Source organism: Artibeus jamaicensis, unplaced genomic scaffold, assembly GCF_021234435.1.
Source record: "Artibeus jamaicensis isolate MK-2021 breed Jamaican fruit bat unplaced genomic scaffold, CSHL_Jam_final contig_3176, whole genome shotgun sequence".
NCBI classification, from domain to species: domain Eukaryota; kingdom Metazoa; phylum Chordata; class Mammalia; order Chiroptera; family Phyllostomidae; genus Artibeus; species Artibeus jamaicensis.
This window is the reverse complement of record NW_026521740.1, coordinates 3,430,175-3,452,241: the sequence shown is the minus strand read 5'-3', so window position 1 is coordinate 3,452,241 and position 22,067 is coordinate 3,430,175. Positions and strand designations below refer to the sequence as shown.

At 39.4% G+C, this 22,067-nt stretch overlaps 1 protein-coding gene across 4 annotated transcripts in view; it reads right to left on the bottom strand.

Moving 5' to 3' along the window:
- The window catches only part of PHACTR2 (phosphatase and actin regulator 2), a 217,621-nt gene that overhangs the window by 84,763 nt on the left and 110,791 nt on the right, over nucleotides 1–22,067 (bottom strand). The window contains exon 1 of one of the 4 annotated variants that reach the window (XM_037144938.2): nucleotides 16,916–17,159. The exons of the other annotated variants lie outside the window; for them this stretch is intronic. Within the exon in view, the coding sequence (XP_037000833.2) occupies nucleotides 16,916–16,961 (46 nt within the window). The 5' untranslated portion in view covers nucleotides 16,962–17,159. Of the gene's footprint in view, nucleotides 1–16,915; nucleotides 17,160–22,067 lie in introns of those variants that run through there. 4 annotated transcript variants of the gene reach the window in all.

Here is a 22,067-nt window from a genome sequence, read left to right as displayed (position 1 = left end):
ACCCTCAAAGACAAACAACTGAAAAACAGCTGGAATAATTTACAGTGTGAAACAATCTTCTAAAAACTTTCTATTCTCACACAGCGATGAATGGTGAAAATTAATATTTTCAAGAGCCATCTCTCCACACACACCACACTGACATTTCCTTCTTTCTTCTCTGAACGTTTAAAACACAGCAGGCATCTGAGATCTTTCTCAGTCTTCACCGTTCTCCTAACTGGGGAAGTCAGAAACACAATTTAGTCAGGATAAAGAAACTGGGAAGGGCAAATTATCTAACTAAACTGGAACTTAATCCAAATTGCTTGTTTTGCTTAGGCGGGTCACTGACCCTTCCAGAGCCTTTTCCTCGTCCACAGAATGGGATTATCTGGTCTACTGCTGGGCTGCTGGGAGGATGAGCAGACACAACCCAGGAAAGGGCCCCATGGCCTCAGCAATGTCCAAGAAAGGTCAACTCCTTTCACTACCTCTGCTCCTCCCACCCGCCCAAGCAGGCGGAAAGGGAGCCACTGAAAGGTTTTGAGGGGAACAAATGATAGAAGCGGACTATATAGGATCTGGAGAAATTGGAGCAGTACATTTTTTTCCTGAAAGATATTTTCCTGGTCTTCTAGAAGTCTCCAGGAAAACAAACACAGCCCCCCTACCCCCCCCCACACACACACACGCACAAATGGACTTGGCATAGAGCCACCTACATTCTCCTTTGGTCTCAAGATAATTGCTGGGAGCTGCTGAGACCCACTAGCACCCCAGGGAAATCACCATTATCCTGCCACAGAAATGCCCTGGGCCAAGGAGAGAAACAAAGCCAGAAAGTGGACATCACCTGTAAGAATGGGAGAGAGTAGTTAGAACTGAACTTGGCTCTATTTGCCACCAGGTGGGAAGTTGCGCAATTTATTTTTATCTTTCCCTACAAAAAAATTAAACATAAAAAAACCCCACACGACCATTTTATTCAAAATATTGGTTGCTTACATGGTTAGTACAACGTTTAGTAAGTCGTTTGGAAAATACAACTATGGAACTTTTTACATTTAGTTGAACTAATAAGTTGTTGCTTTTTTTTTAACTCCTGAACTACATGAGATGTGCGGCTACAGCTGCCAAACACAGGAAGTTGCATTTACTTCTGTTTCCAAATACGCCTCATGTTGAAATCTAAAGAGAAAAGTTCTGTTTCATGATTCTGTTAACCTCAGAACGTTGGATTCTTTACAGTTCAGGCCACCTTTAAGTGAAACAGCAAACGCCAAGTCCTGAGGGCCCTTGTGTACTGATAACTCTCACCCACTGGACTGGCCGAGACTCATTCTCAAAGGCGCCGCTGTTTATGTTGCACCCTTTCCTCTCGTAATATCTGCCAGGAACCGTGTGCTCTTTCCCTTTGCCCCTGGAACTGGAGTACCCAGCAATAAACACAGGTTTGGACTGACCTGTATCCTCACAAGTACTTGGTAATTAAGTCCTCAGCAGTGATTTCCATTGTATGTCGTAAGACTTCATTTCTACGTCTCAGGATATTAAATTTTGAGTCTGAAATGTTGGGGTCTTGGATCCAAGTGAAGTGTTCTCACTTGGAAGAACACAAACGTTCTGTGACTTTTAACCTTCTTTAGATCGAGTGGTCAGCAGATTCTAACCTGCAGAATGCTTTAGAAAACTGAAGTGACAGAGTGACCACTAGTGGGTGTGGACGCATGGCTAAGAGTACCTGAATGACCCCAACACCCACCACATCATTGCTTTGGATTCAGATCAGGGCCCAAGAAAATTGGGTCTTGCATGCAGCTTTTGGGGAAATGTTTGTTTCTTTGAATCTCAGCCATCTCTAGTCTAACTTACTTCTAGGACACTTCTGGTAAAAAAAAAAAATTAAAAATAAACAAATAAATAAATTCTGGAGAGTTTTAAATCCTAAGAGAGGGCCTAGGATTGCGAGATTCTGATGCACCCAAGTCTCTGTGCTTCAATGGCTTGAAGGACCAGTTCCGTTTAAATTAAGGAGTTTTGAACCTAAAGGAGGTGGGGGCGTTTTTGAAGTGCTATCTATGTCTTGTGACCAGATGAGCAAGTCCTCCCTAACTGTCCATCCTGGTGAAGAATTTCCTGAGAAATGTAAAAAGAGACCGGAAACCCTCAGTGAAAGCTGTCAGGTGCCCTGCAGTGTGTATGGGACACAATACAAATGTAGTCACACAGGAATCATCTCTAAATTACTAACCTGACTCAACGAGGCTACCGCGTTTTCTGGCAAGAACATTTTCGCTCTGGCTTCACTTTGACAGGTGTTTAAACACTCTCTTTCTTTAGCATTCCTATTCATTTTCTCTCTTATTTTAGCAGCTCTTTATGAAGAGACACGTCATCCTGGCAGATATCAAACACATCCAAGAAAATGAAAGCATACAGAGCAAGAGAAATCAAACATAGAAAGAAAAGGAAAACATACTGATATGTAGTGACATCTGGGAACAGAACAATTCTCTAAAGAGGGCGCCTCACATCAAGGGACCTCAAAGGAGACACAAAACCAGCCAGGTGTCCCAGGGCTGCAGACCACACCGGGACTGGAGTCTCGATGAGCCTTTTTATTTTTGTTTTTCTCAGTATTACGCAACCAATTTGGTGTGCCAATTGGAGGAGTAGGATTTCTTACACCACTCCGACAGAAATATCCTCTTCACACAGACCTTTTCTTATGTTACCCCTCATATTCTTTCTGTCCCCTGCTTCACTTCCCGAGTGGCACTCTCTGGTGACACTGGTTGGTTCCCATGGTAGAAAATGACTTTCGAGGCACATCTTCCACAAATCATAACTCCTGAAGGTGTGGCATTGCATTGTTGGAGGTGAGCTGGGAAGAGGCTGTAATCTATTTAAGGAATGTAATTAAGGAAACCAGAAAAAAGGCAATGGATCCAATGTGCTTATGGGCCATTGTAAATGGACCCTAGTTTTTAATTGGTTTTAAGGACATGGTCATGAGTTGAATTGAGTCCCCCAAAATTCATATGTTGACATCTTAACCCTCAAGTTCCCCAGAATGTGACTGTATTTCAATATAAGACCTTTGAGGAGGTGATTGCAGTAAAATGAGGTCATCTGGGTGGGCTGTAATCCAATAAGACTGGTATCCTTATAAGAAGAGGAAGTTTAAGCCCTGGCTGGTGTGGCTCGGTGAATTGAGTGCCTGCCCGCAAACCAAAAGGTTACAGTTGGATTCCCAGTCAGGGCACATGCCTGGGTTGTGGGCCAGGTCCCCCATGGCGAGGCCTGCAAGAGGCAACCACACATTGATGTTTCTTTCCCTCGCTTTCTCCTCCCCTTCCCCTCTCTCTAAAAATAAATAAATAAAATCTTTAAAACAGAAATAAATTTAAAAAAAGAGAAAGGGGAGAAGTTTAGACATAGACACGTGCCATACAGAAGAATGACCATGTGAGGACACAGGAGAGGGTGGCGATCTATAAGCCAAGGAGAGAGGCCTCAGAGGAAACCAGACCTTGATCCTGGACTTCTGAGTCCTAAGTTCTTAGACTCCAAAACTGTGAGAAAGAAAGTTCTGTGGTTCAAGCCACCCAGGCTGTGTACTTTGTTACGGTAATCCCAGCAAACTAATACAGACATTTACTGTTGTCTGTAAAGCTACTTATCCATATGGTGAAGGTAGAGCGAAATGTCACAAGGCTTTCAATCTCATCACTATGCCACGTCACCTAAAAGAGGGGAAAAGAAAGGTTCTTCCAAAGCTCTGCTGTTACTTTATAATGGCTTTATGAATTAAAACGCTATCATTTGAAAAACAAAGTATATGTGTTTTCTCACATTCTGTGCTTGGATGACTAAAGGGGATTCAGTTTTTACAGAGTGCAGTTCTAGATTCTTTGTAAACATCTCCAGCTTCATCTTATTCTTTTTATGTTTTCTTGAAAAACTGGCAGCCAAGTACTTTCCAAGCAACAGAACACCAGTTGGGCACATTATGGATACAATTCTGCCTTAGCGGATTTTAGGAAAATGAAACACTGCTCAGTCAGGCCCACAGAAACCCTCGACGTGAGCTTAGTTAACGCATCCTGGCTCATTCCAAATTCCCATCCTCATGCGCGCCCCCACAGACAGCTTGGCTGGGCAGACAAGTTCACTTTACAGAGAGAGAAGAAATTTTGGAAAATGCAAAACCCCTTCCAAGAGAGGGAGGGCCACAGCAATCCCGAATCATCCATCCTCTCAGGCTGTGGGCTACCCAGGTTGCGAGAAACACATCTACCTGGAAGGAGGGTGCAAGGCAGCGCCCAGCAGGCCCCTCAGCAGCCCTTGGACAAACAGTGGTCTTCTACAGAGAGGCTGAGAAGCTCTTCAGAAAGAGCTTCTAAGAGACCCTGATTGAGGCGGACTGGTATTGACTTCAACTGGGTGATGCACTGCAGACAGGCTCCGTGCTGAGAGGGAAGACCCTGAAGTACACACAGAGGCCAGAGTACAATGCCCATCGTCATCCAAGAAGGAGCACATGTGAAGATTTTTTAAATAAATGACTGCTTCCTTTTGGAGTTTTTAGAATTTGCTGCCTACATTTCTAACAGAGAGAAAGGGCTCAGCCTCCTTTTTAGAAATACATTATACTAAAATCGTTCCTGCAGTTCCTGCCACTCATTACTGAACACCTGTTTTCACTGAACGCCCTGTTCTCTGACTTGGGTTCCACCTTAATTATCATGTGGCTGCCTCAGATGAAGTTCACAGGGGTCTTCCTGAAAAGGCAACAGAGTTGGAATTGTGAGTCCGCTCCTTAAACAGTAATCACCATCTGCTCACGGACTCTTTCTCTTTCGATGTAACTATATGAGGCTCAAACCTGGCTATTGCAGGAAATGAGTTATTTTGCAGCTTATAATACTAACAAAATGTATGTAGGAGTCTGGCAAAGAGATTTTGCCAAAATTGTACTTGACAATGGAAATGCCTGTTTGGGAACAGAAATATTAATGTTTGAATTCATCAAGGCACCCAGTACAGAACATGTGTGTTTTCGAACTGGACATTCTGTTCATTTCTATTTCAAGTCGAGAGAAGATACGCATTGTTAGTGAAGTGAAATTTTTGTTTGAAGCTACTCTTTTAAAAACTGCTCATCTCCAACAGATGTTTCTCACCTTGAGAACCTTCTGGAATGCTTACTGAAAACCCAGATTCTGAGACCCTCTATAAAAGCCTGATTTCCCTGGTCTGCAATATGGTCACCAGAAATGAGTATTTTTATCAAGCATCCAGGTGATTCTCATAACTGGCAAGTCTTTGAAACACCAATGTTCAGTTTGTAATGCCCTGGGATTCCTTCAGGGCCAGTACACCCTCTGAGGATGATGTGCCCCTGAAATAAAATGCACGAAAGTAAAGGAAAACCACAGTTATTCTACACCAACAATTGTCAACCTTCTTCATCTCATGGCACACATAAACTAATGACCAAAGTTCTGTGGCACACCAAAAAATAAATGACATTTTTTGCCGATCTGACCAAAAAATAAAAAGGGTGTAATTTTGATTCATTCACACTGATGGCTATTGTTATGTTAAATGGTTTTTAGTTTTTTTGTTTTTTTGACAATCATCTAAGGGAAAAGAGGTCAGTAGTGCCCTGGTTGAAAATCACTATTCTATATGATCTTCAATGCAAATCTTTTAAAAAATGTTAGCACACTATTATCATAGTAAACACATGTCTATTCTATTCAGCTGGAAAACTCTGAAACTTTCATAAAACGTTTTGTAGATCAAAACAACAAAAGCAGATCAAAGGAGATTTGTGTGACAACCAACCTAGAGAGTATTTTGAAATTAATTAAAAGCTATTTGCTAAAGTGGAAAAAAAAAGTTTTTTACATAAAGGAAAAATGTTGACTGAGACTCATTAAAAGTGATGGTGGGTGTCTGTGCAAATTACAGCAGGTTTGCTTTGCTACCTTACGACCCAGACAAGTTATGAACCAGGTAGGGAGCCAGAATAAGGACATTTTCTAATACAAAGTCTCAAAAACCAAAAATGTGCCCCAGGAGCTTTCCTAAGCAGCTACTTGTCTGTCAAAATAAGGAAACAGACCCATAAAAAATTAGACATGAGGAGAGATCCCACGGCAAGAGGTGGGCAGTAGACTTAGAGGAAAAGGGCAAAGACCATGTGGACAAACTTCTTGAAGGTGAACTTGAAAGAATAACAAAATTGTCTGAACATACCGAGATGAATGTCACTGAGGAAAGGTTTGGGGATGAGTATATAGGATCCTCAGCAAGCAAACAAACACAAGCAGGGAAAGCAAAATCTACGCAGGAAAGAAAAAGTAATCACGGTTTATACAGACTTAGCTGTTGTTAGCTTTTACGTGGAATACCAATGTAGTCAAAACTGCACTGTAAGAATGGTGGGAAGATGAGAACACAGGAGGATGGGAAATGTGTAAATGGGGCCGAAGGAAATGTGGAAAAGGGAGCTACAGCTTCAATTTCCACACTGTGAGGTCGGCAAGAATGTGTCATCCAAACAATCGATAATTAACAAGGTAAGCATGCTAGCTAAGACACTGGTCATAGACACTAGAGTTTAAACAACTTTACAATTTCTCGATGCCACTTAACTTTCTACTCAGTTTCTACCACTCTACTAGTATGTGACCTGGTCAAACAGAGATATTCATTTATTCGACAGTTTTCATGTCAGGCATATGTTTAGGGATAAGATACATTCAATAATATATGGAGGAAAGACAACTAACTGCCTTTAGTTCCTGGAGCTTCGTTTCTGGGGAAGGGAGACAACGAACAAATAAACACATAAACAAGATAATGTGAGCAAGTGCAATGAAGGAAGAGACAACTGTGGCTGGGGGTGGGCAGCCAAGTCTCTGTGAAGTGGGTATAGCTGGAGCCGAAACATGACCCAGCTTTTTGAAGAGGCAAGGGAAGACTATCCTGAATGTCCTGGACAAACAGGGGGCAGCAGCTGCCAAGGTCATAGGTAAGAATGAGCCACGCCTGTCTGATGACTAAAAAACAAGTATCACAGGGGTGGCGTAGGGGTGGGGGACAAAGTGGTAGGAGAGGAAGTCGGAGAGGTAGGTGAGGACTGTGGGTCACAGAGGATCCTATATGGCCTTGAGGGCCAGAGTATAAAATGTAGATTTTATCCCAAGGGCAATGAGAAGACACAGGAAGGTTTTGAATAAAAGAAGAGTCATGATTTATGTTTAAATGTATGGAAGATGAATTGCAGAAGGTTGAAAACAGAGGCAAGAGACCACCTGGAGTCCATTGTAGTTGTCTACCCAATGGATGGCCATGGCCTGGATGGTGGCACTAGAGACAGAGAGAAGTGAGTAGACAGGAGACACATTTGGGAAGAAAAATAGGCAGGACATGCTGGTAGATCTGTAGGGAAAACCCAAGGATGACTCCTCGATTTCTGGCTGGAATGAGTAAGTGGTTGGAGAGATGTAGGAATTTCACCTTTGGTGAAATGCAGGAAGCCAAACTTAGGGACTGCTCTGGAGGAGAGAATCAAGTCTTCTGTTTAAACCTTTACCCATGAGCCACCCATTAAGGATTCCAGCGGACCTGCCAAACTGTGTATTTGAACCTGGCTGGCAATCAAGGAGATGGCAGAGAGGCAGAAACAACCAGCCAACCCCCAGGGTAGCCATTCATTTCACCTTTTTGGATTGCTGGTCCTGCCTTCACTCTCTCCAGTGAAATCAGTATTGCACCAAGGCAGATTCGCCCCCTTCAAGCAAAGCTCTCTTCATGTTTCTCATTTGATTAAAAAAAATAAAACAAACCTTCAGTGGTTCCTACTGCCTCTGTCTTACAGTCTTGCCTTCAACCCAATCTCCATCTCGGGGCCTTATTTCTTGTCCTCCTTAGATACTGTTTGGCCTCCTGGATTTGTCCCCACAGTCCTCTAGGGTCCATTCCCTTCCAGCCTCATTTCTGCACTTCTCCACTTAGTGCCTTCTAGGCTCAAACTCTTGTCAGCAGGGTCTATGTATAGTTTATCTTTGAATTTTACCTTACATGTAATTGCTTTAGCTCAGGAAGTGTTTGTTGGAACAAGGTGTCCCTCTTTCTCCTTAATATCCCTGTAAAAATGAGACAATTTGAGGGATATAGTCACCATGCACATACTAACACAGCTTTCCAGAATATTCTTAAGCAAAATACCACTTTGATCCTATGTCAGCCAAAATTTCCTTAGTGTTAAGGGTTGGGGTGTTATACTTCCCAGGAGGTTTATATGAATAAAAACATCCAGACCCTTGAAATGAAAATAAATGGAGGGATTGTTTACAAGTGTAAGTGATACCAGTTAGACCAAGCTTTTTAAAGTACTGACATTTGCCCAAACAAAACCTGTTGCTTTTGTTTTTCATCTACCTGCTTCAAATGCGGGTGGAGGGCCCTGGACCAAATAGTTTATTTTCTGAAGACTATTTCTACCTCAGTAGCACTTTTACTTTAAGTTGAGACCTCAGTAAACATGACTCTTGCCTCCCAAGACTAGAGACTCACGGTTATTCTGTTACACTACAATTCCTCAAGAAAAGAGAACTTCCTGGATAGAACCTTTCCCTCTATCCAAATTAAAGGGGCTTAATTAGAGGACCAGCAATCCAGGGTTCTTAGCTCCTTCCCTACTTCAGTGACTAGGCACCAGGTGCAGGTTGACCCACCCCTGGGGCTATCCTTTCCAGCTGCTGGAGAGAAAATAAATGGAAGCCAAAGCTGTCCGGCATTTTACTCCCTTGACCAGACCTACTGCGCTACACAGACCAAAAAGAAGTAACTGGAGTTCAAATTTGTGCTCATCTTCTTTCTCTCCAAATGAATGACATTTGCACAGCGATCAAACAGACAAAGAAGAAAAATAAACCTAATAAGGAAATGGCTATATTAAAACTTGTATTTTTTTTCATCATTGAATTCACAAGAAAAAATAGAACTGGTTGAAAAACATCCATATACACTGAAAGCTGCGTCCGAGTCCACGACCGCTAGAGAAAAGCTATGCAGGTCAGCTCACAGCTCTGACTCCAGGGGGGACCCAGGTGGACCCTGGATGGGGAGCTGGGCCTTGGTGGCACCCAAAGTAGGGCAAAGCCGCCACCACCACACTATCTCCACCTGAGTGAACTCCTCCCTCTGTGCCCTTTGGGCAATATTTACAGAATAGAATCATATTACTTTAAACCTAATGTTTCACATTTTTATGGTTATTATGCAAATCTTTTATCAAAAAATTAGTTTTCAAGTGGTTTATTCTATTATATGAGTATATCCCAATTAATTCAAAATCCCTTGCTGTTTGACTATTAGTTATTTCCAATTTGATAAACATTGCTCCAGTGAGCAAGTAATTATTTCCTTGGCAGTATGCTTCTAGAAGTTGATCTGCTAGGTCTGACTGTATGCACGGTTCAAGGTTTTTAATATACATTACCAAGCTGCCCCCCCCCATAGGCTGCACCAATTTAAACGACCACAGGGCAACCATCTCCCAGGAATCATTCCTTTAAACTTTTGCTAGATCCAAAGGTGATCAAAGGCACCTTTTTTTCGATTTAATTGCTCATGCTGTATTTCATACATCAACTGATCATTTATGTTTTTTCTTTAAGTAATGTGGGCAAGTTACTTAACTCTTGTGCTTCAGTTTCCTTCATCTGTAAATGGAGATATTAATTAATGGTAGTTACCCTTATCATGCTGAATGAAGTAAGTCAGACAGAAAAAGACATATACCATATGATTTCACTTATATGTGCAATCTAAAGAACAACAACAAAATGAATAAACCAAACAGAAACAGATGGTTGCCAGAGGGGATGGATTGTGGGATTGGGTGAAAAAGATAAAGGGATTAGGAAATACAAATTGGTAGTTACAAAACAGTCATGGGGGTGTAATTACAATATAGGGCATACAGTCAATGACATTGTAATAACTACGTATGAAGGCAGATGAGTACTTGAAACATCAGGGAGATCACTTTGTAAAGTATGTGTTGTCTAACCACTGTGGTGTACAACTGAAACTAATATAAAATAATACTAAATGTCAAGTGTATTTAAAAAATAAAATTTAAAACATTGTAGTTACCCTATATGGATGTTGTGAAAATTAAAAAGTTAATTCAAGCAAGCACTCAGAATAATGATTAGATATTTTGAAAAATGCCTGTTCATGTTCTTCACTCATTTTTCTATTTGAGTGTTTGCTTTTTTCTTATTAATTTCTTTTTCTTTATAGTTTTTAAGAGGTCTTATTACATTAAAGTACTAAGCACTGTTTTCCTTGTACAATGCAAATATTTTGTGAACTTTATGATCTCCTTTGTGAATTTGTTGGTGGGTTCTTTTTTTACCATATGGATGCTTAGAATTATAATATCATTAAATTATTTACTTTCAATCAGAATAAATTAGAAATCAAATATTTAAATAAGAGAACAACAGCAAAGTAAAGCATGTTTCCTAGTAGCTCTAGTTTGTAAGAAAGAAAAGAACTGATAGATTTGACTCCATAAAACTTGAACGTTACATAAAAAACATAAACAAATATAGGAGGTTAAGCTAAACATGGAAAGATATCTTCAATATGTAATATACACAAGGCTAATATCCTTAACCTACAGATCAGTAAGAAAACATAAAATAAGGGAAGGTTATAAATAGGCAATTCAGAGAGATAAAAAAAGATGCCCTGCTTCACTCATAATCAAAATAAGAAATTACTTTTTTACAAATTGATTTACAAAGATCTTTAAAAGTTAATTAGGCACGACACTAGGGTCCCATGGTTGTTCAGAGTGCTCCGTGCACAGGGTCACAGAGGCAAGGCAGACTGGGAACTGCACTCCTGCTCATGTTCCGCTGGGAAAGCCATTTGCCTGAGAACTGCCTCACCCAGAAAGAGTGACTTCTTATTTCTCACAAAGCACCACAAGTAGGGTCTAAGGGAGACCCTGTTACGCAGTGCTGGTGAGAAAGAATGCAGAAAAGGAATTCTCATGTATTGGCTGTGTGATACAGCCTCCATGAGAATAACTAAAGTCTATCAAAACAAATACACAACTCTTTGACCCAGCAATTTCACTGCTAGGATTTTCCTGGTACATGTAGTTCAAGATGTTTAGATAAGGGTGTTCATTCAGCATTGTTCATAACAGCATACACATAAAAAGAACCCAGAAACAATAAAGAATATAAACATAAAATATAAAAACAATAGCGAGTTACTTTAAAGGAAATTATGATATATCCATTTATAATATTTTGTTTATAAGATTAAAGATGTAAATATGGAAATATTTCAAACTTAAAAATCTCAAAGTATAGAGCAGAAAGTATTGTATGTCTTGCTGGTGTTTTAACAAAGATACATACATAAAACTATCTGGAATGAAAAAGAGCTGTGCATGCTGGGTTATATAAATCTAAGAAGGAGTAAAGTCATTTTTATACTGAATCATCATGTAAAGTTTGACTTTGGCCATGTGCATGCTGTTTTCATTAAGGAAAATAAACTTTATCCACTTTTACCCTTTATGATTTCTTCTTATATAACGTACACAAGGAAATCAGTAAATATCCTGAACATGATAAATATAAGGCCCTGACCAAAAATATGGAAACCAAGAAACGCAGAGAGATAAAGATCCTATCACAGCCTAAGTAATCCTGCATATTTTGTTCACTTGTGTTCTCTTGTCTCCTAAAAATGAGAATAGTGATTGTGTCTGTGCTTTCAACTCAAGCTCAGAGGCTGAGCAGGAAAGAGCTGGTCTGTGGTGTGGTGGGTGGGAGTGGGGTGGGGCTGAGGGAGACTGGAATAGTTACTGGATTCAGACACCACCCTTCAGACAACAGAGCCGGAGTAACGTGCAACTCTTAAAGTAAAAAAGAGTAAGGGTAACACATATCTCTCATTCACATAGTCACTGGCTTAAAGTAGTAGAGCTGTTCATTGAGAATATTGGTACAGTCATTCATATAATCAACAAACATTTATTGTGTCAAATCCACTATGCCTTGTACTTGGCAATGGGAATGCTGGAAGTCTTAACCCTTCTAAAGCAAGAGAGACCAGAGGATGTAGAAACCACACTATTTGGGAGCACACCCATTTAGCCTGTACTTAGAAATAATGGATCCAAGCCTCAATAAAATACTAGCAAACTAAACCCAGGAAAATATTAAAAGTATTGTATATCATACCCAAGTAGGCTTTATCCCAAGAATGCAAGGTGTTTGTTTAACATCTGAAAATAAATTAATATAATATGCTATATTAACAGAATAAAGAACAGAAACCATTTTATTATCTCAATAGAGGCAAAAAAAAAGCCTTTGAGAATATCCAACACTCTTTTATGATAAAGACACTCGCAAACTAGGAGTAGAAAGAAACTTTTTGATAAAGGGCATCTATGAAAAAACCACAGCTAATATGACATTTACTGGTGAAAGATTGACCTTTTTACCCTTAGATCAGGAACAAGACAAGGATGTTGACTTCTATTTAACATTATACTATAGAAGTGAGAGAACATTATATTGTATAATGAGTGAGCACAGTCAGACAAGGGAAGAAATAAAAGACATTTAGATTGGAAAGGAAGAAATAAAATTATCTTTACTTGCACATGATCTTTATAGACAGATATTATGTATAGTATGATCTTGTATATATAGAAATCCACTGAAAAAACCATTAAGACAAAAAATGAGTTTGGCAAAGATGCAAGCTACAATTTTTGTTTATCTATAAACTAGCAAGGGACATTCTGAAAATGAAATAAGAAACAATTTCAGCCCTGACTGGCAATTAGTTGAGCAAAGGTTGCAGGCAGGTCTGCAGTCGGGGTGCGTGGGTGTGGGAGACAACCAACTGATGTTTCACTCACACATCAATGTTCTCTCCCTCTCTTTATCCCTCCCTTCTCCTCTCTTAAAATATAAATAAATAAAATCTTTATAAAAAAAAAGAGTACAATTTTATTTATGATAGTATCAAACAATAAAATCTTACAGATAAACTTAACAATGGAAGAGGAAGGCTTATACACTAAACAATCTATTGTGGAAAGAAATCAAAGATTTAACTAAATGGGAAGACATCCATATTTATAGGCTGAAAGACTTTTGTTAAAATGGAGATATTACTCAAACCGGTCTATAAGTTTAACACAATTCTTAGCAAAGTCTGAGGCTGGCTTTTTATACAGAGATTGAAAAACTGATTAGAAAATTTATACAGAAATGCAAGGAGACCAGAATAGGCAAAAGAATCTTGGAAGGGAAGAACGGTGTTAGAAGACTTACACTTTATGTTTCAAAACTTACTACAAAATTACAGCAGTCTAGACAGTGTGACGTGTTAATAGATGTCAGGTCAATGGGACAGAATTGAGAGTTCAGAAATAAATCCTTACATGCAGGTATATGGTCAATTGATATGTGACAAGGGTGCCAACACAATTCAATAAAAAGGAAGAAGAAGCGTCTTTTCAACAAATGGTGCTCGGCAACGGGATATGCACCTGCAAAAGAATGAAACTGGAAACCTACATCAAACCATAGAAAAAAATTAACTTAAAATATATCACAGACCAACATATAAGAGTTAAAATATAAAACTCTTAGGAGCAAACGTAGCTGACATTGGTTAGGCAATGGTTTCTTAGATATAACACCAAATATACACATGAAAGGAAAAAAATTGATAAATTAGACACAATAAAAATTTTAATACTATGAGTTGCAAACCATACTAGCAAGTAAGCACAAATACAACCCAGAGAATGGGAGAAAGTATTTGCGAATCATATATCTGATAAGGGACGTGTATGCATTATATAAAGAATTTTTGTAACTAAATTATAGGAAGGCAAATTGCCTAACTAAAATCACCTTATTTGGGCAATTGCACTCTTAGATATACACCCAAAAAAGAAAGACAAGTTCACCAATCATCTGTACGTGAAGATCAGGACAGCATTATTTGTAACAGCCAAAACGTAGAAACCACCGAAATATTCATCAAACTAATGAATGAATAAATAAAAGATGGCATATACACACAAAGAAATGCTGTTTGGAAATAAAAAGAAAGTACTGACATATGCTATAATGTGGATGACCCTGGAAAACATCATGCTAAGTGAAAGGAGCCAGTCACAAAGGCTATGTGTTATGTGAATATATATGAAATGTTTAGAACAAGCAAATCCACAGAGACAGAAAGCAGATTATTGGTTAATTAGGGGGTGGAGGATGAGAACAATGCGAATAGGGATTAATGATTGCACAGTGCGGTGAATGTACTAAAAAACAATAAATTGTACACTTTCAGTGGGTAAATTTTAGGGTATGTTAATTATATGACAGTAAAGCTATTTTTAAAAATAGAAATAATGGGTCTAACTGCATGTTTTCAGAAATAATTTTTAATGGTCTTTCTAGATCCCAGGAAAATAGATGCAGCCTTAAGCTGAAAGGTTCAAAAATGCCTGAAATCAAGAGAGTGAAAAGTAAGCAAACCTGTAAACCTATAATTATAATTCTTACAAAAGCCCATATGCATAGTAACAAGTGTGAACTATTGGACTCTGTGGTACTCATTCCTGAGACTCAAACAGACTTTCCCCATTTAGTGTTTAAGATGAGAATCATCTTCACCATCATAATTCCTAGCAGCTCCTCTAGGCTTAAACAAGTGGATAGCTGAGACCAAAGAGAACAGAAATCTTTACACCTTTTATAAAGCCACAGTTTAACCACTAAGAAGACATGAACAAAATACTTGGAAGAGTAGAAGGTCTGACATTCTCAGAGAACACCAACGTGAATATAAAACTTAGACATGGCAATCAAATGTTCTTTGGTCATCGTTGGTTTTATATTGTTATTGCAAATTGGATGATGGTAAAACTTCAGGGAAATGGAGTTATAGTAATAGGCTTAGAAAATCCAAGTGGATATGAGAAAATTATTCCACTCTCCCAACATCAAAACTTGAGTCACAGCCACTACCATCCCGTAAACAACAGAACAAAAGCAAAACTGGAAACACCCTCTCCACTCACGTTGTCTGGATCGGTCATATCAATCCATGCAAACTCTTAAACAACCAAACAGAGGCCTCACAATGCAAGTCAACTCACACCATGAGCTATTTCTCCCAAATATCTTTTATGGTCAAGAATAACTTTTTGTCTAAATTACTTTTATCCAAATAAATGGCACACTCTCTGGACATGATTAGTCATTTTATTGGGAAGTATAGCAATCTGGATTGTTTGTTGTTTTTTTTTTTCCCTACCGGGTAAGAGCTAAGACAGTTAGTTACATTTTAGGGCCCTATTCTGCTTCTTGGTTATCATCTATGGAATATTCCTTGGTTTTTGTAAATGTGAAATTCACTCTTCTAATAATAACCCCCCCTTACTACTTTGTGGCAACAGAACTAAATTCAGGATAGTACTTTATACTTGAGGTGCTGGAGTACGGATTTAAATCTCTGCCTTGCCAGTGCAGAAATTCAAAACTATAACTCATTCTTGAAATAATAGAAGTCACACTGCTTCAAAAACAAATAAAAGTACACAAAATAACTTTCTAAAATTAAGATCCAAATCAACACCCCACCCCCAAATCTCCAAAAAGCCATCAATATGAAGTCTCCCTTGTTCTGGAGTTCTGTACAACCTTGTCACTAACAGTAAGGGAAGGCGTGATCTTTTGGGGGTTCTAGTTTCTCTCCTTTGCAGATGGTTCTTTCTTTAGGGCATTGACCTAAGCCCCAGCAAAACTCATGGTATTTCAGGGAGTGAGGCTCTAGAGTATAATAAACAAACCCATGTGGGCAAAGGTTGGGCTGATAGAAGTCTGTCTCATTGGAGACATCCTGGAGCTGATTAAAAAACCTTCACTGGTGCCCTGTCATTTCCTCTCAGTAAGATCCTGTTGATGTTTACACAATTTTGAAAGTGTATCAAATTTCTCAAGGAATAATGTAAATGGCCCTTTTGGGGTATTTTTCACTGTCAATGGAAAATATCAAAATAGAACCCTTTAAATTGATTTCATTAACCAATCACAAGAAACACCACCCAAAAGTTGTTTATCCCTATGTTTCTGGACAAATACCAGACATACCTTCCTTTTTCTTTTTTCGTTTAATTAAATGAAAAAAAGAAAAGAAAATAGGGCATTGTAACTCAGAAACGTTACACACGTTTCCATAAAACGAACTTTAGCACTCAATAAGAGTTCATGAGGTATACTCCCCAAAGTGTATAGCTTGTGTGTCTAACATAAACAACACAAGAATCACTTGAAACAATCAATTTTTTGTGTAGTTAGTTACTAATCATACTAAGCATTCAGTGTTCTGCCAGGGGAAGAAAAAGCACATCTACTCCAGAAAAACACCAAACCATAAATCAGTTGAAAAGCTTGAAAGAATGCAATTCTGGTCTGTTCAGAAGCCAAGCGTAAATACAGAGAAACCTGTTGGCACGTTTATCTTTCTAAGTTTCGCGTTTTAAAACCACAGTACTACGCAAATGGCGTTTCTCGTAAATTTCAGGCTCAGAAGTAATTCAGATAAAGACCGAAGAGAGGCATCCCGTGCAGAAAATGGAGCCTGTGCCTTTAAGGTAAAATCGGCTGGATCCCAAAAGGCATTCCACTTTTCCACGACAAAGAGTTTGGGGCAGCGCTGCCTCTCGGGTTTCTCCGAGGGACTCCGTGGGTTCGGGCAGAGCAGAACTAGTCGGGGAGCCCCCAACCGTCTGGAGCCCAGTGCTGGCCGGAGCCACGGGAGCGCATCGCGTGCGCCCCGGACTCACCGCTGCTGGGCTGCGGAGACAGCGTGGAGACCGAGGTCTGGCCCATGTCTAGGGTCGCAGGGCCAGGTCCAGTGATCACGCGGCTCTTTTGGTCCTTTGATCATGGGTCCGCTCACAGACAGATTTCCAAGCGTTCATTTCCCGGTCGTGCAGAGCTGCCCGCGGTCCCACACCTCTTCCCTGCACGGGTCTCACTGCCCTGCCGGCCGCAGCCGGCAAGGCGGATCCTGCCCAGCGGATGCCTGTCATTCCTCTATGCAGATTAGCCGGGGTCAGGGGTCACGGAGGAGGAGTGAGGGGGAGTGAGGGGGAGAGGGCCAGACGGAGGGGAGCAGGGGGAAGTGGCGGACCAAGGAATGGGGAGGGGAGAGGGCCCGGTTGTGTGAGACCGGCACATTCCCCTCCCACCATAGTAGTAGATATTTCAGGCGACTCCCTTTTAACTTAAAAGGTCCAATGTCAAATGATCCTTTAGCGCTGGAAGAAACGGAATTACTTAGCCACAGTACTTAAGAAAATTTGTTTCTTTGAAGTTAACTTCCTTCCTAACATTGTGTTTGCACTATTACAGCACTATTAGATGCCTCTTTTGTTGTGCATTTTTCTAATTAAAAAAAAAAACAATTTCCTTTTAACAAATAGAATAAAAAAAGCAAACATTGGTGGCCTCCCTCAGGCTGCACAATAAACCTGAATGTTGTATCTACGTACGTGTGAGATTGATAAAGCAGACTCTTTACTCTTTCCCACCTAAAGCCTGGGGTGCTCACCTCTCCTATATCACAAATGAATCACCGTGAGGACTGGGAGACCACATGGCAAGGTGTTTGAGATATATTGACACAACAGGTGAAGACAACAAAAACAATTTATTTTAAAAGATAGTATTGGCCCAAAATTGAATTAAATTCTACTATAACATCCTATTAAATCTCAGTCTTCTTCCAAATATGAACATACCCCTGTCTAGCTTACTCAGTTGTTGGAGTGTCTGCAGGTGCATCAACGTTTGCCGGGTTCTGGTTTGACCCCAGTCTGGGCATTTACAGGAGGCAGCACACTGATGTTTCTCCCTCTCTTCCTCTCTCTCTCTCTCTCTCTCAAGTCAATAAATATATCCTTGAGTGAGGATTAAAAGCAAACAAAACCCCCCAAATATGAATTTGTATATACTCTTGGTATATACAATTGATGACTAATTAGTATGATGACTAATCTAAGCCATATATATACAAGGGTTGGCAGAAGTTGGCATGCAGTTGTGAGTACACAAAACAGAGCTCATTCTTCTATTATTATTTGTTTATTATTATATTATTTTCCATACAAACAACGGTAAGCCTACTTTTGCCCCACCCTGCATGACCTGGAGAGGTACAGCACACTGAATGACACCTGATGTTTCACCATAAACCACAGAAACTGGGAAAGAGCGCTACGTGCTCTAAAAAAATCCCCAAAACCTTAGGAATCCATACCTTTGAAAATACACTTCGAAAATAGCAAAGCATAGTATTTTCAGACAAAAGGTAACTGATAAATTTCAGCACCAAAACACAGATGCTCATTACAGAATATGATAAAATTATTTTAAGAACATACAAGGTGGAAACTAGGATCCTTATAAAAGCATGATAAAATTAAAAATCATTAAATATCTGGTTAAATGCAAAAGATTAGATGTATCTCTGTGTTGCTTTATTTTTTTAAAGATATTTTCTTGTTTGTTTCATCATAATTGCCCTAATTTTTAACACCCCCAAAGCCCGCCCTTGATTGTGGGGAAGCCACCCCAGAATAGTGTGGTCAGTTATCCACTTCCCTTTGCCCAATTCACTCTTGAGAAACCCTGATTTTTTTAAAATGAAATTGAGGATTAAGATGTGAGTTCAAAGTAGAATATTGAAATTAACCCTAATTAAATTTCCTTAAAAGTACAAAAATGTGTTTTGGGAACACATCCCAACTGGGGAGTTCAGCAGTGAAAGTAAACAATTATAATGATTTTTCCATTTCTTTGCTTTAAGTTGTCTTAAAACAACAGCAAAAAGCCCAGGTTAAGTGTTCTCTCCACCTAAATTTGAGAGGAGGGGACTTGTCACTCTTTCTTCCACTGATAGAATCTAATTTAAGATGGAGATCATTGATTAGAGGAGATACGTATTAAATGTTGCACAGTCAAATATGTAAATGTAATTATCTTTAAAGATTGGCAAAAATCCCACTTTGAGATACAGTATTTTTGCTCTCATTACTTCTTTTCCTTGAGAAACAATACCATGTCTCTTATTTTCTCCTGCGGATTCTTATTTCAAACATCAAAGTGGTACTACTCCATCATTCCAGTCTTTCGGTATTCACTAAATCCATCTATATTTATTCAAAACCTTTCATGATTTGCTAGTTAATATAATCTTAGCCTCATCTGGGATTCTTATAATCCCCCGATCAGGTTACGAACTTTTCTCTGAAACTTTTCCAGTTCCATTACATTATCTGTGAAGCACGTCCACCAAAGCTGCAGGAAGTAGGCACTGGGGTTCCTTTAGATGGCAGGACACTTACTCCATCTGATTTCCAGAGCTTCTGATGGGGCTTGGCACTGAAGGAGGCCTTCCATCACAGCTAACAAACTCCTCAAATGAACACAGACGAAGTCTACAGAAACCACTAAATTTCATTTCTAAGTTGTAACATACAGTTTAGAACTTAACACAGGTATTTAAATATAATTGTCCCCCAAACTGCCTTAATCTTTTCTTATTCTGCTATTATCCAACCAACTCACGGATATGTAAGAGATCTGGGTGTTACTCCCATGAGTCTATAGTTTAAATGGTGGGAATGCGTAAGGTCATCTGAAAAATATGGGTATTTCTTACCTCTTTCCAAGGAATTTATAAAGATGCTAAGTGAGATCAGTGCCAACATTCAACTCTGAGGAAGCCATCTATAATTCTTCAGCATTTATCTCATTGACCCTGCTATTTGGACTATATTTCTCCACCAATCTTTTATCCAGTGATGCCTTGACATTAAACCAGTTTAATTTGGGGCAGAGGACAAGACTGATTTGTGATTTATAGCGTTCGCCAGTCTCCAAGATGTACATACTCCTACAATGGCCAATTCAACAAGTGGCCCAGTAGCTTGAAAAGTTTATGGCAAATGCTTTGCAAAATTCCTGGACGTAAAACAACTGGCTTGGAGGAGCTGACTTCAGCACACCACTACTTTCAACTTTTGTAATTCACTGTCACCAGATCATACCAGGACCGCATTTGAGGAATCATTCATGTTAAGCCTTCCTAAAAATACACAGTGATGGCATCTACCAATCTTTCCACTAACAGTCTATCTAAATATCTTCCAATCCTTGAAAAACCCTCTGTGATTTATTCATTCAATTCTGGTAAGAAATTAAGCATGGACTGGTTAGAGCTTCCTCTTCCTGAAACTGGATTGCTTGTTAACAAAGAGGTTACACTTATTGAGGTTTTCAAGCATTCTACCCTACCACACCGACTGCACTGGCTTGCCTGATGTGGGGTTATTATTAAACTCACCCATCTGGGGTAACCAGTGTTACACTTGCACTCCTAATGAGTGGAAATCACTGTATCTCTTAGATAAAAAGTTTTGTTTTTTTAAATATATTATTTATTTATCTTTATTGGGGAAGGGAAGGAGAGAGGGAGAGAAATATCAATGTATGGTTGCCTCTTGTGTATCCCCTGCTGGGAACTGGCCTGCAACCCAGGCATGTGCCCTGACTGGGAATACTAGATAAAAAGTTAAAAGCAGACATAAACCTAAACTTGGGCATTTATTTGTAGGAAACTTGCCTACTAGGTCAAAGTGAAAATGGCAGATCTATACTCTAGTGGCTAGAGAAGATGGTTTACAATTAACTACTGTCACCACTACTAAGTCCTGTCACTTAAGTCACTGCCAGCCTGTCCAGGGCACCAACCTAGACTTGGAGTGGGAGAAAGAACGAGCGCTTCATCCCTAAGAGCGTGAATGCCATGAACACAATCCTGGGTGTTGGCGCTGTCCAGATGCTGCCAGCTGCGCTAGGACCATTCTGAGACACCAGCATTTGGAGGAGAGAAGGATTAGGAAGGGTCGCAGGAGATGACATGGTTGATTGCAGCAGTGGTGGCAGTGGAAGCCACAGTGGCAGGTGATGGGTATGTGCAAGTAGGTGAAGGTTCTCTTCCTTGGCACCCATATTCCTGAACTTAGCCACGGAGAGCCAGCGAATTACTGACATTTCCTTGAATAACGGAAACTGCAGTCTCAGGAAGCCCGTTCTTAGCGGGAAGGAGGTGAAACTTAGTAAATAAAACTTAGAAATTGTCCAAATAGGATTTTCAAAAATATGTTTGTTTTCCAGATACAATGGTCAGACAAAACAACAGAAATTCACAGATTCTTTAGAGCATCATTTTAGCTAATTATTTTCTTTCCAATTATTATCAGATTTATTAAAAAGAAGAACACTGTCTTTTCCCCCTTCTTCTGATGGAAGTGCTAGTGGGCAATTTTTAAACTGCTTATTTTAACACAAGAGGTTCTAATAATTAGGTAAAAGAATATATAACTCAGAATCTAAAAACTGATGTGTAAAACATCTTAAACACTAAGATAGTTTTTTTTTTAGAATATCCACTGTTTTTTTAAAAACTTTGTATTACCCCAAAACTTGGATACAGTTTGTGAAATACAGTTTACTTTAAAAAATATAACTACTGAAAAGCAAAGTTTTACTATATCTTATAATTTCACTTGAAATTCTGTATATGTAGCTAGTATTTACTTTTCAAAAATATTACTCTGTAGCAATTGCAACCAAATGTTTCCTATGCTGCTTATTTCGACAATTCTGAGAGATTTTAATTTTAACACAGTAATCTAAGCAAATCAAGGAGAACTCTGGTTAAGAAAAAAAATGACAACTTTGGGCCTTTTAGTTATATTTTGCATCAGCAGGAGAGAAAACCACATTCCACAAGTATTAGAACAGGAAACCAACCTGTAAGGCAGGCTTTTCTTTCCTATTGTTCTCATATTTTTATAGATTTATTTCCTGAGTTTTCCTTCTGCTGCTTGCTCAAGCTAAAAGGATTAACAAAATACCCAGGTCCTG